The 16747-nt window shown below is 35.0% G+C and overlaps 1 protein-coding gene across 7 annotated transcripts in view; it reads right to left on the bottom strand.

Annotated features, from left to right (window-relative positions):
• LOC118723992 (LIM domain containing preferred translocation partner in lipoma) overlaps positions 1 to 16747 on the bottom strand; it is a 639355-nt gene that overhangs the window by 153268 nt on the left and 469340 nt on the right. For all 7 annotated transcript variants that reach the window (XM_045583798.1, XM_045583802.1, XM_045583803.1 and 4 more), the window contains one exon: positions 15419 to 15545. In XM_045583798.1, the coding sequence (XP_045439754.1) occupies positions 15419 to 15545 (127 nt within the window). The remainder of the gene's footprint in view (positions 1 to 15418; positions 15546 to 16747) is intronic.

Genomic DNA, 16747 nt, shown 5'->3' with positions numbered 1-16747 from the left:
GATTGAGAAACATTTATTGCATTATCGAATGATATTCCAATAAGAAGAGAACATAATAAAAAAGTATTAATTCAAATAGAGGAAAGCACCAGAGCGATTAGTTATTACAGCCTAATCATAAATGGCATAAATCAGAGATGCTGCTCTAGGAATTGATACTAACATCTCTTAATTTAAAAAATATATATATTTTATTGATTTTTTATAGAGAGGAAGGGAGAGAGAGTTAGAAACATCGATGAGAGAGAGAGTCATCGATCAGCTGCCTCTTGCATGCCCACAGTGGAGATGTGCCCGCAACCAAGGTACATGCCCTTGATCAGAATCGAACCCGGGACCTTTTAGTCCGCAGGCTGACTCTCTATCCACTGAGCCAAACTGGTCTCAGCTCTTAATTTTTTTTTATCTATTAAGGTTTAAGATGTATTTTAACATATATTTATTTAAATTAATCCTCACAATAAGTATATAAAATAAATAGGGATGGTAATGATCTTTTAAAATAGGTGAAATGATAGAAACTCAGGAAGGTTAAAAGGTTATATATAATTACTAGAAGTACAAGTAATTCATTTCAGAAAACCTAACTTGAGAATTTTTGTTCTATCTCTTAGTCTTTTCTTGGATAAACTGATTTCTCTGGAAACACAAAATCTCCCATCTTAAAACTGGTAACCATAGCACATTGCAAATGTCAAATGTCACTGATGTAACACAAAGAAGATATAAGACTTACACTGGAATTTACTGACTCCAAGTTCAGTGTTTGTGTCACTATGCTATGTAACGAAAGAAAAGTTATTTATCTTTATGGTGGTGGTGTATTATCTCCACTAAAGGCCACTGTCACATTAATGTTTACCCATATTAATATCATTATATATGCCAAAGTACTGTTAGCAAGCTACATTATTACTGAACCAGATAAATCCTTAAACGGCACTAGGTTATCCCTTATATTCTTCTGCAATCCTATTTTATTTTATTATTAATACATATATATATATATATATATATATAATAAATATAAATATAAATATAAATATAAATATAAATATAAATATAAATATAAATATAAATATAAATATAAATATAAATATAAATATAAATATAAATATAAATATAAATCTATATCTATATCTATATCTATATCTATATCTATATCTATATCTATATCTATATCTATATGTATGTATTAGAGGCCGGTGCATGAATTCATGCACAGGGGATGCGGGGTCATCTCTCACAGCCCAGCCTCTGTAACCAGGCATGTGCCCTTCACCAGAATTGAACCTGGGGCCTTTCAGTTCCCAGGCCAATGCTCTATCCACTGACCCAAACTGGCTAAGGTCCATTTTATATTTATTAACTGATACTTAAAAAAGCTATTTTAAATGCAAATCTCAAGAAATGAGGAACTGTACTGAATAGAGTATAAAGTGGTCTAAGAAATATAATCCTTGAGTTTCTTTTTCAATTTTTCTGCGACACTCTGAAGCAAGTACAGTTATAATTCTGCATAAGGGAGCTGCTTTCCTATTCACCTACTTTTTAAAGAGGAAAATATATACATGCACTTGAGGTAAATAAATTAGGCCAAAGGGTCCCAGTAGATCATGAAGTCTAATTTCCTGAGATGAGAGATGAGGTCCAGGGAAAAGGGCTGGCCTAAGACATCACAGCAAGTCAGTGGGACAGGGGCAGAGTCTGCTCTCTGAATGCTCAATACCAGGCTCTTTCCACCACTGCAGTGCATCTCATTATAACATGACAATAGAAAATAGCTCACTGGGTAACCTTAAAACACATCACTTTGCTATGGTGTGCATCAATTTGTCTTCTTGTTGACTTATATCCAAATATCTCAATATTTTGCATATTAGAGGGTTCATGGATGAGTATTTTTTAATTTAAATATGGTATTTATTTTAATGTCTTTTAGGGGAAAAGCCACAAGTGCTTCAACCTATAAAATCAAAGTATGGATTATATTGATATGGATGAAGATAAAGTAAGTTAAAATTAATTTATTTAAACAGAAATGTTAGGTAAATGCTAGTATAGTTTACATGTTGGGTAAAACTATGAAGGTGCCTTCTAAAGACCGGAGAACAGGAAGTTCTCAAACTAGAAGATTTCTGACTTTGCCATGATCCTAAGGCTGGATAGGAGAAAAAGAAAGAGGCAGTGGAGGTTAATAAATGTTATCCATTACCTCTTGCCTACTGCACCAAGTTGGCCTCCTTCAACAAGTCATTCTTGCACAGTGTTTTTGTTCTTTCTTGCTGAATTTTAACAACTGATGCTCACTTCCGGATAGGAGTAGAGCTGTGTCCAGGACTAATATATTACAGTCTTGATAGAGAAGCAAATGAGGACAGAGATCAGAGCTGTGCAGTGCTGTAATGAATCTGGAGAACTTTAATGAAATGTGAATGACAACACAGTCACACTTAGGAAGAAGATCAGGATGAGGTCATTAACTGGGACCTGTTTCTGGGACTTCCCAGTTTATTGGCATTGCATCTTTTCAGCTTGTTTTTATTTAAGAGCACTATCTTCCATGAAAAATTTAACCATGGCCAACCTGTCTCTATTACCCAGCTATGGTGTCTTCACGTGAACTCCTCTAGAAATTTATGTCCCACAGGTCAGCTGGTAATAGTGGCAAAAGCCCCTGAACCTGGATGAAAAAGAAATCCTTTCCTTTGCCAGTAATGAAATCTACTTTTCATTAAAATCATTGGTGCTAGAGGATTTAACAAATGCTTTCTCTTCTAGGCCATGATGGTAACAATGATTGGTGTATAGTAGGCACTCAATAAATATTTGTAGATAAATGAACCCATTTAATTAAAAGAACAACAGATGCTTATTACCAAATAGGGTTCCACAGATGTTCAAACAATGGCTTTGCTGACACTTAATTAATTATGCCTTCTGACAATTCTAATGTCACTTCAAAGTCTGGAAGGAGATTATTATCTGAGTATTTTAGAGAAAGTTATGGGGAAAGTGCTGGTGGGGTAAAAAAGTGTGGTTTGGATGGAAAGGGAGTTAAGTTCAGTTACCAATATTTGTATCTTTAAGATCAGAAAATGCATAATTAGCACATGTAGGTGCAGGTATCAGTTCTCAGTATACAGACAAAGATAATCTATGAACTGTATGAACTAAGATTTGTTGCTTTTTTTTTTTTTTGGCTATATACAATGTGTATCCCACCAGCTCTTTCTCATTAAGAATGTCAAATTTGTTTTCACAGTTATTAAAGGAATTTTGATCATAAAGTAGGAATCTCTTCTCTACTTTTCTTTTCATCCTTTGATAAATAGAATGATGATCCCAATATAACATAATGAGAAGGTGTCTGCTATTTGTATTAAGAGAGGATACACATCAACCTGGTGGTGTTTCTTTCACATCTTTGGAGAAACCTAGTGATCTTTCAGAACTGGATGCTATGGAAAACACATTTAACAGTAGGAAAAGGATGTTTCTTTCAATGTGATTCCCTGCCTATTTGAACCAATTAAATTAGACCATATGAAAATTATAGTATTGGGAACTAATGACTACAAATCAACCATAACCGCAGACTGGAGCAGGGGCCAGAGGGGAGGAAATGGGGCTTAGAACTTTAAAATAAAATCTTAACTATGTAACCCATTTATTGACCAATTTTGATTCTTAATTTTCACAGAAAACACATTAAAAAAGAGATCAAGTCTGAAGGTGTCCATCTAATTTTGATTGAAGTTCAATGAGTATATAAAGCATGTTTTAATCTATATAGTTTCTTATACCTTTAAGTGATTAAAAAAGAAAAAGGAATGAGAAATAAAATCCCCTATGTTTAGAGTAGCCAATTTACTGAAGCTAAGTTTTGGAAATAGCCTAAATACCCATCAGCAAATTAATGAATTAAAAAAAAACTGTGGTATATCTAAGTACACAATGGAATACTATGCAGCTGTAAAAAAGAAGGAACTTCTGCCATTCACAATAGCATGGATGGACATAAAAAGCATTATGTTAAGCAAAATAAGCCTGCTGGAAAAAGATACATATCACATAATCTCACTCATTCTGTGGAATATAATTAACAACATAAATTGATAAACAAAAATAGATCCAGAGATAGAAAAGCATTGCATAGACCCTCAAACCTCAGAGGGAAGGCAGAGGAGGGTGAGGGATAGGGATAGAGATAAATCAAAGGCCTTGTATGCATGCATATAAACATAACTAGTGGACAGAGATGCAAGGAGGGGTGAAGGCATGTGCTGGGGGGGATGAGGGAAAAGGAGATGTAATACCTTAATCAATAAAAATTTTCAGAAAAAGGAATGATAAATTCTGAGTTATAATTCAAGATTCTGTCACTAACTAGTCTGTGAACCTAGAAACCTCACTCTCCCATTCTGAGGGGATTTTCCTAGACAGTCTCTCATACTTCCTCCAAACCAAATACTTCATGATTCTATAAAATGTTACATAAATATCTGTTAAATGAATGATGTATTTTTTCTTTGTAGTTTACTGTATTCCATGTTCTTACACAGAGAAGGAGGTATATCTGCTCACAACTTCACTTACATGTTCATTAATTAATTAAACAACAAATATCTCCTATAAACCAGGCATTGTTCTAGGACTGAAAACAAAACAGTGAACTACAGAAAGTTATTGCCTTCAATAGGATTTACATTCCAGTGGGGAAAACAGACAATAAATATTATAATCAAGCAATTTGACAAGGACAAGAAAAATATATTGGGGATCTCTTTTAGTTATTTTGTATTCTATATAATAAAATACTAAGTGACTGTTTGGTGGAACAACCAGAACAACCGGTCGCTATGATGCCACTGACCACCAGGTGTTTGACATTCAACACATGAGCTACCCTCTGGTCGTCATTGTACTTCCACAGGGGGAGCACTGCTCAGCCAGAAGCCAGGCTCATGGTTGGTGAGAGCAGTGGTGGTGGCAGGAGCCTCTCCCACTTCCACGGCAGTTCTAAGGAGTAGTGAGCAGGTTGGATATAAGGAGCAGCAAGCAGGTGGATTGTAAGGAGCAAGGGGTGTCCGACTGCCGGATTAGGCCCACTCTCCATGGAGAATGGGCCTAAACTGGCAGGTGGAATCCTCTGAGGGGTCCCAAACTGCAAGAGGGCACAGGCTGTACTAAGGGACCCCTTCCCCCAGCAGCGCACAAATTTCATGCACTGGGCCTCTAGTGTGAAAATAAAAGAATTTAGCAGAGTATATAAACATAATTCCTAAGAATCTACTGATTTCATTTACTATTTTTCTAGGCAAAGTGTTCTTTGTCCAAGTTTGAATAAGGTGTATCCAGGTCTGGGTTCACCAAAATAGCTGGCCTTCATCTAATTTCTCACCTTTATGACTTGCCCTGACATTTCTTCCTTCTAACAGAGGGTAACTATTCTTTATTAGAGTGAAAGTTTGGCCATACAGTTCAAAACACTCCCAGCTGTGTGACCTTGAACGAGTCACTTGGGCTTCAGTTTTTAGAAAAATGAGTCTGTTCTAGATAGTTTCTAAGATTAAATCTTTTTTATGGTGTATTATAAATCTAGGTTTCCAAATCAATGCTTACAAACACCCTGTATAGCCAAATTAATTAAAAATTAACATGTGCTAAAATGAAACATATTAAAATGCTTAGGATTATTCATTTAGTGCTAGAAACATATATTTCCCTGAGCAAACACTTTGCCAGAAATCACCACCACAAAAGGAATATATCTAATATGTCTCATTAAATAGAAAACATTCTATTCCCATGACCCACAGATATGTTAAACAAAGAGCTGGAGTGAGACAAAACAAAGAAATCCATCTTCCCCTAAATCAATACGGTCTTTTTTTCTAAACCACTCATTTTCTAATTTGGGGTTTTTAATTAATTAGGACATTTTTCTGCAGGGGGAAAATGCTTAAAAGCCTCTGATCCATCTATGTTAGAGGAAGCTGCTCACCTGGATTCATTTCCTAGTTTGTAATTGACAGGAGAACTCTGGAAACCATGTTTTTTGACACAAAGTAATAAAAATAATAACATATAAATGACCTAGTACCTCTCAGCTGAGACCCTCTAAGCATTTATCAAAACAATCACCTTGTCCCTTATACTGATGGAAGAGCTTCAGCACAGGCATGTCTACTGATCTTACAGTCCGTGACCAATCCAGCAAGGTGGTGCTAGGACAGGGCAGTGGGTGGAAAGTAACACAGATCTGGAGTCAGCAGGCCTGGGCCCCAGTGCAATTCTGCTGCTTAGAAGACCTATGCTGCCGAAACCAGTTTGGCTCAGTGTATCCAGCATTGGCCTGCGAACCGAACGGTTCTGGGTTCAGTTCTGATCAAGGGCATGTACTGTGGTTGCGGGCACATTCCCAGTAGGAGGTCTGCAGGTGGCAGCTGATCAATGTTCCTCTCTCATCAGTGTTTCTAACTATCCCTCTCCCTTCCTCTCTGTAAAAAATCAATAATATATATATGTATGTGTGTGTGTGTGTGTGTGTGTGTGTGTGTGTGTGTGTACATATATATATATATATATATATATATATATATATATATATATTTTTTTTTTTTTTTTTTTTTTTTTAAGAAGAAGACCTATGCTTTGTTAGGGTGGTGGTGGCCTTGGAGAGTGAAGAGTTTCTTAATCACTCAGACCATCTGTGTCTTCATACATCAAATGGAAATAAACACATATACTGTGTATTTTGTGGGGCTGCTGTCTAGGTCCAATGATATAAAGAATATAAAACTGCTTTATAAAGCATTATATAAATGCTAGTTATAGTCATGCAATAACAATCAAAATCTTGGAGTAGAACTGGAAATTAGATGCAAGAGGCTGATTCCCAGGCAAGTTTAGTCATTTAAGACATTGAATATTACAATTAGGCAATACTTCCAAAATTGAATTTCATAGTCCATAAGATGATTGCATACTGATCACCACTTCCCCAAAAAGGAGTTATTGAACTATGGCCTAGACTCTTCTAAGAATTTGCTTCTGCTGTTAAAGAAAAGTTAATTCCTTATACTGAATGGGAACTTCTCATGGTCCCCTCGCTTATCTTTGGTGTTAACTCTGGAAGAACAATCCATTCCTTTCTTAAAAGGCAGTTATTCAACAGCCATGGTGACAGGTTTTCTTTTCCCCATACCTTCAACTGTAGGTGCTTTTTACTTTTCTTAGCATCCCAGTCTAAGTTTTCTAGACATGTTTACTTATTGACTGGTCTTACTAAACAAAAAAGAAATGATTTGTCATCCCTGTTGTTTGGGGCACTCAACTTATTTTCCATGAACATTCACTGGACCTCCATTTCCTCACAATTGCAAAGATAAATAATACCAATATGGTGAGTTGGCTTCTCAGTAATCAAGGAACATGACTGTCTATGCCTTTCTTCTTTTAAGGCTTACCAATTCCAGTTCCCTGCCACCTCCTATCTTCCATTTTCTGTCCAATTGTCCTCTAAGGCAGTAAAACTTCACTTGCCTTAAACAAACTTATGAATATATGCAAATTTTCTCAACATGTTTCTCACTGACAATGCTCAGAGACAAACAAAAGCATTATTAGATAAATGTCACGTTCTGCGAAGACAATTTACCTAGTGCTCCCTGAATTCTTCAAATAGCTCACTAAATAATTGTAAGACTCATACACATCAGATTTCTTTTTTAAAAAGGAACAAGACAACAAATTGTAAACAATGCCAAGATAATTACAGCTTTCTGCTTAAAAATAAGTTGGTAGATATTTTAAGTTCATCCTCAGATATATTATACTATCCATTTCTGGAGTTACTGCATTTCAATAGTGCTGTCTTCAGTCTGAGTATCTGTACATCCAGAATGCCATTATTTTGGAGAGAATCATGCGATGATCACAGACATAGACATGTGGAATCTCTCACATACAGACAGGTGTTCCCTTTCAAAATGTAGGAAAGCACAAAATGTAGAGGCTCAATCAACATGGAAAACTCTTGGGCAAATGCAAAGAGATGTGTCAAGAACAACTATGTGATAAACTCAACCTTTCTTTACATTTCACCCTCAAAACTGTTGAAAAATATAAGCTACAATGCTGGCAAGTAGCCCTGTAAGCTCCCTAATTTTCTAGCAATGATACCTTTCTCCCCCATTCTTTTGATAGCTAATTTAAAAATTCTCTCTCCTATTCATGTTCTGAAATATACCCTAACTTACAATAATTTATAGTTCATCATCCCTTATTCTTCTCATGATTTATCCATGGAATTAAGAGTATCCTCTAGTATTAACATACTTTTCTAATTGTCCAGAGAAACAGGTTGTTCCATGATGCAAGCACTTGAACCAAGGCATGCAGTTTTACGCAAATTATTTGGACTGAAGACCTGCTGCCTGGATGTGAATTTACTCTTAGCTCTACCCTTCTATGTTTACTTTCTTCCCATTACAGAGTAGTGTTTTGAGGCCCATTCAAGGACCCCAGTGGCAATGGGAAACTGATATAGCCAAAACTTAAACCAAAATCAATGCAAAATGTTCAGAGCATAAGAGACTTATCTCCTCTTCAAAGACAGAGACTTACCCAACTGCTGTATTATGGTTAATTTTTACTTAATACTGTAATGCAAGTCAACATTTTTTATAAAGATGGAAGATAAATACTGTGGAAACATTAAAACTATTACATTTGGAAGGAGAAACCACTAAAAAATACATCCAGCTAATACTTAAAGGTTCTTGCTTGTAATATTCTATTAAAGACTGACTTGAGAAAATAAGATGAACTGTAGTTATCAGAAATTTGCTTTCTCCCAAGGTCAAGAGCAGGGTTACAGTTTGCTGACCTGGTTGCCTGGGAGCTATTAGGTGTGCTATCTTCCTAAAGTATACATCTGGGCATGGTAAAAGCCCATGCTTAGTGCCACATCAGTTAACTCAGGAGTCATAGAGAGTTAAACTCTGATTTCAGTGACATTGAAATCCAGGCTAGAAAACTTATAACTCTGGGCATAAATGGTCTCTCACTTAAAAAGCATGATTTCAGGAGGGAAAGAATGACATGAGGCAGGGATAAGCAACTATGGACCAGCTGCTGGAACAATATATGCCATTATGTAATGATCATAAATCAGAGAGAACTTGAGATTAAACAAAAAAGTCTTAATCCTGACACTAATTAGCTATGTGACCATGAAAACTCACAGAGTCACCCTGAATCTCTGTTACTTCATGTGAATAATGCATACATTGTCATCAGGTCAGTCAGTCAGACCGCAGTTGTGATTAAGCTTTGTAAACTTGTAGAGCTTTAGTAAATGTCATCTTTTGTCATCAACACCATAATAGCTATCACCTCACCATAATAGAAAAAGTTATGTGGCCTATAGAGGATTAAAAAAATATACAAGAAAGAGTAATTTTAAAGACTCTGGTCATTAAAATAATAAAGTTTAGAAGGTACAGGAATATGACCCTACCTATTCTACCATAATTCATAAATGAATTCTCTTAGAAAGGAGTCTAAGATAATTCATTTATGACAGGCTTCAACACATTTTGTGGGAAATAAAATGCCCCATGTAGCTGTGTAGTAACAGCATCTTTAGTTGTTCTAATGTGAAGTTTATTTTACTCTTTATCTATCTATCTATCTATCTATCTATCTATCTATCTATCTATCATCTATCATCTTGAGTGTTTAAAAATTGTTTCAGACATCATGCCATTTCACCCTAAAGCCTTGAACATCTTGCTCCTACAAATCATGATATTGTCTTATCTAATCACAATGTCATTACCATAGTCAAGACATTAACATGAATGTATTATCTCACATAAAATTAATGTTCAAATTTCTCTATCCTTGATCCAAATAATTAAATTTTAAAAAAATCTAGAACCCAATCAAAACTCATGTCTTGCAATTGAATGGTATGATACTTTAATTTCTTTTAACCTAGCATATTCTCTTCTAACACTGACTTTTTAAAAAGCATTTAGGAAAATTGGCTTTAAGAATGTTATAACATCTGGATTTGTATATTTCTTAATGATTGGGTTCAAGTTAAATACTTTAGCAAAACTATTACATAGGTATGTTGTATACTTTCTACTATATCATATCAATTCACCATTTGAATTAAGGTTTGTTCCAGACTTCTACATTGTAAAGGTATTTTTTTTTTTTTACATAAGCCATCTGGGAGGTAATTTTTCAATATCCCTCACTTACATTAAAATAGGGGGTGGGACTTCATTGAAACAAAGCAACATGAACACGGGGGAACCTACTCCAATCACCCTTTTACTTATATTTTGTTCCCCTTCTCTCCAAGATTTAGCCTGTAATCTAGTAGGAGATTTTTGATGATGAAACACTAAATTACTGCAAATCTACTTTAGTGTCAATGAAAATTTCACCATTAAATAGGCAAGATGGTAAAAAAGAAAGTAAGTGATGGGATTATGTGGGTCAATTCTTTTAGGGTGGTATTTGGCATTGTTATTTCTAACCCAGAATGGAATTAAGGTAAAATTCAGGTAGAGGGAAAGAGAGGACTCACCAATCTCTCTTGTGCCAGGCTCTTCTACAGACACACTGATATGTAGCCCTCCTTCTCTCATCTCCAGGCAGCCTTATGGACTTTGTCTACTCTCACATAGGCCAAGCAGACCCAACACAGTGCTGATAATCTGCACTGACATCTTTGCCTCTCTCTGCCCTTCTCAGGAACTCATGAACCCAGTGAGACCAGAGCTTATTTTTGCATCTAAATGTCCCTAACAGCCAACACATCTATAGGCATGCAAAATTTCTCAGGAACAATAAATGATAGTTCCATTAACTTATCCTTTGCTTTCTGCTCTTAAGAGATAGAGCTGGCATTCAAATCAAGACATTCTGGCTTTGGAAACCACACTCTTAACCACTATTGACAGAACAGTTCCCACAGCATTTGACCTCAATGTGCAGTTTTTTTTATTGTTGTTGTTGTTTTTTGTTTTTTTTTTTAATGTAAGATAAAATTACTAGCCTTTACTTAGGCATTCAAACTCCTCTCCACAGTATGAAAGTTTTGAAAAAAAAAAGTTTTCTTTTTTTTAAAAAAATAAACAGAACTACTTTATGACACAGCAATTCTAATTCTGGGTATATATCCAAGGAAATCCAAAATGCTAATTTGAAAGAACATACACTCCCTTACCAGGATGTTCATTGCACATTATTTACAATAGACAAGCTATGGAAACATCCCAAGTGCCCATCAATAGACAAGTAGACAAAGAAGACATAGTACATATATAAAATGCAATATTACTTGGCCATAAAAAGTATGAAAGCTTACCATTTATGGGAACATGGATAAACATAAATGGTATTATGCTAAGTAAAATAAGTCAGAAAGCACAAGACAAATACCATATAATTTTACTTAAATGTGGAATTTAAAGAAAAATAAACAAACAAAACAGAAATAGACTCATAGATACAGTGAAAAAACTGAGGGTTTCTAGATAGGAGGGAGGTTGTAGGATAGGTGAAAAAGTAAAGTGATTATAAAGTACAAATTGGTGGATACAAAATAGTCACAGGGATATAAAGTACAGCATAGGGAATATAGTCTATAATATTATAATAACTATGTAGGGTGGCAGGTGTTACAATTATAGGGGGATAATGTTGTAAATTATATAATTGTCTAACTACTATTATATACACCTAAAACTAATATAAAATAATATTGAATGTCAACTATAATTAAAAAATTAAATTATAAAAACAACAATAATAAAAGTCCTCTCAGTGTTGCTCTGAACCTATTTTTCCAATCTTATTTCCCAATATTTATTCCTTTCAACATAGGTCATTCTCTTCACTGGTTTGAAACCCTTCATGTAAAAAATTCCCATAATCAGAAATGACATTATTTCTATAATGTTACCTACTTGCAAATCTCTATTAGCATGATTTTAAAAACTTGATTCAAAGGCTTACTGCTCCATAAAATCTTTTCCATTCTTGCCTCAGGATGTCCTTTCTTTATTCTGAATTCTCAAAGAACCTTGAACTTTAATCCGTCTCTTTCTATCTTGAGTTATGATTAAACACCCTAACACTGTGCCCATCCCTTTTTAGGCTATATTAATAAGCACCTTTAAAGTAACACTCTTGTTTGCCTGTTTCCATATGTCTCTAACATCTAGAAGGGTAACTAGCATCTAATAGGTACTTAATGTATGTTTTCTACATAAAGCGAACTTTTCTTGAATAATCCTGGCCTCAAGTCAAATTTTTTTCATTCTATCATTTACAAGAGAATACCCTCTGTTATTTTCCATCTGTCCAAAGATGATCTCCTCCATAAAACCTTTCTAAATATCTATCCTAAATCTTTGGTCATAATCTGGGTTGTGGTGATGGAAACGGAAATGTATAATAGGTCCAAACTCACCAAATTGCATACATTAAACATGTACAGTTTCTTAATACACCTCAATAAAGTTGGGGGAAAATCTTTTAGAAATAACAAAATGTATAGACCTGGAGCTTGGATTCTAATCCAGTCACAAAATTGACTAGTTATTGATATGGGCAGATTACTTAATATTCTTGTGTCTCAATTTCCTAGTATGGAAATAATAATGGCATTTACTTTACAGGGTTATACTTTTTCAATATGGATTAAATGAGTTGAGACAAAATACATAAAATAGTACTGCCATATCATAAGCATTTGATAAAAGTTCATCATCATTCTACACTTTTATCATGATTTATAAAGATCATTTGGTAATGATTACTTACAAATTAGTGATATATGTTTTATTTTTTATAAAATCTTAAATTTAAATCAAGTATTAATTAATTTAAGGGGCATATCTTGTTTTCTTTAACTATGGGATAACTGATTATTGAGCATATTTTACATTACAAGAACATAGCTAAGTGCTTTCTTATAAATATTTCGTTCAATGTGATAACAGTATAAGCTAACTAATATTTCCATATTAAAGATAAAGCAAAATAAAAACAAACATTTAGAGAGATTAGTAAGTTTTAAAATTGTCTAAGCTAGTAAGTAATAGAACTAGGATAGTTCTTTTTTAAAAAAAATATATTTTATTGATTTCTAACAGAGAGGAAGAGAGAGGGATAGAGAGTTATAAACATCGATGAGAGAGAATCACAGATCAGCTGCCTCTTGCACACCCCCTACTTAGGATGTGCCCGCAACCAAGGTACATGCCCCTGACCGGAATAGAACCCGGGTTCAGTCTGCAGGCCAACACTCTATCCACTAAGCCAAACCGTTTTCGGCATAACTAGGATAGTTCTTGAAGGCAAATATAATAGTTAATTTATATGTTCCTCAAAGTTCTTAACATATGTTTATTAACACATTTTTCCTTATTGCTATGTAGGTTTTGCTATGATATTTGAAGCATATAGACTTGGTATTATTACTTTTCATTTTTAATATACTCTAATAAAGAGAACATACTTTTAACATGCTTTTTTTAAAAAAAAAGTTTCTTATTTTAATATAAATCCTTCTTTCACATCAATGAGAAAAACATAATATACTTACACACATATACATATATATGTGTGTGTATAATATGCAAATTAGGAGGGGATGCCATAATGGGTCATGACCAGACAGGAGGAGGCTGCACACACAGGTGAGGCCTGGAGCAGAGACAGAGACCACAGTGGCTCAGGCAGCCCTGGAGTGGACACAGGCATGGGGGCTAGAGGACTCTGCAAGTCAGGCATGGGTTCTGGACCTTCACAAGGTGCCTCCTCGCACAGTGGGGGGTGGTGTGTCTCCTCGTGCAATTTTAATCGCGTGCTGGGCCTCTAGTATAGACTTACTTATTTAATTTTTTTACTGTTTTCCATGCCTTTGTGTTAATATATATCAATTTATATTTAGCTTTTAGCTATGTTATATTTATGTGGGTTGATGCTGTTTCCATATGATCTTACTAGTGTTGAAAGAAATGCCAGAAAACTTTTTCTACTTAATTTATCAAAGTGGATAATGGGGCTCAGACAGATGAGGAACATGGCAATATTGTTTAGTCAGAGAGGGACAGAACCTAAATTCTAAGTTCTCACTAATGTGCCCTTTTAGCTAAGCTATGCTACCTTCTGCTTACAAATAAATGTCATGATTTTCACATCCTAACACAGGCCACCTACTATGTGGTTTTGAACCTGTGCTTTCTGATTACCTTTTAATACATGTTCTCCAATAAGACGCAAATGGGAAGACATGCAAATTGGAAAAACTTGAAGAAGTACAAGCCCTATATTATGCATAGTGCAATTTCCCACCTCTGTGCCTTCCCAATGCCCCCAAATGTCTTTTCTCCACATGTACTTAAAGCAGCACTACTGAGAATGAGGTCAACGGATAGGTGTCTGACTAAGGAATGTTTGTCACCCTATGATGAGACAAATACAGTAAGTATTTAGAAAAAGTTACAGCAATTTAATGGTGTAATTTATCCCTGTTGAATCTGATAATGGTAAAACTTGGGTCTTCCATTTTTTTTTTTAATTTCACTTTCTTAGTAACTAATTTTACTGATACTTTGTAAAAAATACTGATCTCCAACAGACTGGGCAGGAGTCGTTTATTGTAAAAAAACCTGAGAGGCAAGCTTTAGGGTCCAGGTTCAAGTGCCACCAATTTTTCCATAAAGCATTCCTGATGTTCCTGATGAACAGACCTTTTAAATTTTTATAATATTTGACCTAAGCAAGCCTCTCTCATGTCTCTTATAATGATAGCTATGTTAGTAATTATTTGTGCTTTTTTTCTCTCTTCTGAATAATTACAACCTCTTGGGTGAAAAATTATGTGTCCATAACACCTCATAATTGGCATATAATTCATAAGTTCACATTAAATATATGGACAGATGGATTATTTTTTCATAAGTATTCACAGGCTTAGACAGAGAAAAATTAAAGAGTACATCCGTTTCTAAACTTGGATAGGGAAAGGAGTAGGAGCACAGAGTTCAGACTATGCCCATTTACACATTTTATATATTAATATTTATACCTGAATATACACAAAAGCCCTATTTCTACATAATAAAAGCTAATAAATGATCAAAAATTAAGTTTTAAATCAAACGTATCTCAAGAAACTCTGAAGTACCCCTGAGATTTTAGTACAAGCCAAACAAATAATCACATGGTAGGTGTCTCCCACAAAGCAAATTCCAGAACTCAGTTTTGTGCGTATGGATACCAACTCCTTTACCACTGGAGCTGATAATACTTCTTCTTACTAATTAAGGAAAATAGGAAAGGACATTTACTTCAGAAGTCAGCTCTGGGACCCACTCACCAAAGTATTCATCGGCAGGTGGATTTTCCATGTCATACAGCATCTTCTTGGTCAGGTGCTCCAGTTCATCTTCAGGGCGGAATGAAGGTGGACCAGCGGGAGGCCCCTTTGATCCTGCTTGTCCACTCTGTAAAGGAGAAAACACAAAGTCTTTTAAGTGCAACCTAGACATCAACCAAGACAATTTAGTCATGTTCGCGTTATAAAGAAAAGAGTATTGGATATGGCTATTAGGAGACCTGGGTTTTAGATATGGTTTTGTCAGTCTTGTGTCTGATGTTGGACACAGCATTTAATTACACATGCATCATCTATCAGGCTTTAGAAATCCATGTGTACAACAGACTCTACTTCATTCAACCATTGCTAGGAGTCACTATGTACCGGTTATATGTTTATCAAAATGATAGAAACATAGAGCCTCCATCTTATGGAGCTTATAGTGAAATAAAATGAGAGATAAAGACACATCAAAAATGAAAGATAAAGCAACTGTAGAAGGCATTTGTACTATCAGGGTACAAATGTCACCTCTCATACAGCCTGAGAAGAATTCCAGAGAAGATGTGGTGAAAGAATAGGACACATTCAGCTAAAAGAAGTTCCTCAGATTTAGGTGGCATAAGGAGCTCCTTGCACTGTGTATTTCTGAAATATTTATAATGTTTGAGATAGAAAATAAAACACATTATTGAATATAGGTGTCCAGAAGGTGAAGGGCCTGTGTTCCAGTCAAGGAGTTTGAATAATGTTTTTCTTTCCAGCACTACAATCAACTAGGTATCTAATGGGTAAGGTAAATCAGTAGCATTGACACTGGGCTGGTGTTTTACTCAATGGGTGAGCCAGGATTCTAGCAATATAACAGAATCAAGAGCCAGGTGAAAGACACTTCCAGTGACCAACTAAGAGTCCAAAGTAAGTGGAGAAAGGAAGACCAGATGCCAGATGTAAAATTGTTGTGTGCTGTGTAAGTAAAAGGGAATGTATTATATTTTCCTTTGCTATATGATGACTTGGACCATTCCCAATACACACTCCAACATCTTGAATCGAAGTGTTAAAAACAGAAAGATGGTTAGGATGATGATGTCCGCTATGGCTACTGAACAGAGATGAGAGTGGGGATGTTTTTCCTTTCTTAAAATGGTTGACCAAGAGTTTTTCCTGACATGAATAATTTATAAAAATTAACTTAACAAAACTTGCATATTCATTCACCAGTTATCTTCATTGTACTGAAAGATACACTGATGTGAAAATCCAATAAGTTATAAATCCACATACTAATGTTTTATTCTTACTACCAACATTTATTGCAACAACTCT

The sequence above is a fragment of the Pipistrellus kuhlii genome, unplaced genomic scaffold, assembly GCF_014108245.1.
Source record: "Pipistrellus kuhlii isolate mPipKuh1 unplaced genomic scaffold, mPipKuh1.p scaffold_m20_p_2, whole genome shotgun sequence".
Lineage (NCBI taxonomy): Eukaryota > Metazoa > Chordata > Mammalia > Chiroptera > Vespertilionidae > Pipistrellus > Pipistrellus kuhlii.
The sequence above is the reverse complement of the archived record's forward strand: the minus strand, read 5'-3'. Positions and strand labels throughout refer to the sequence as shown.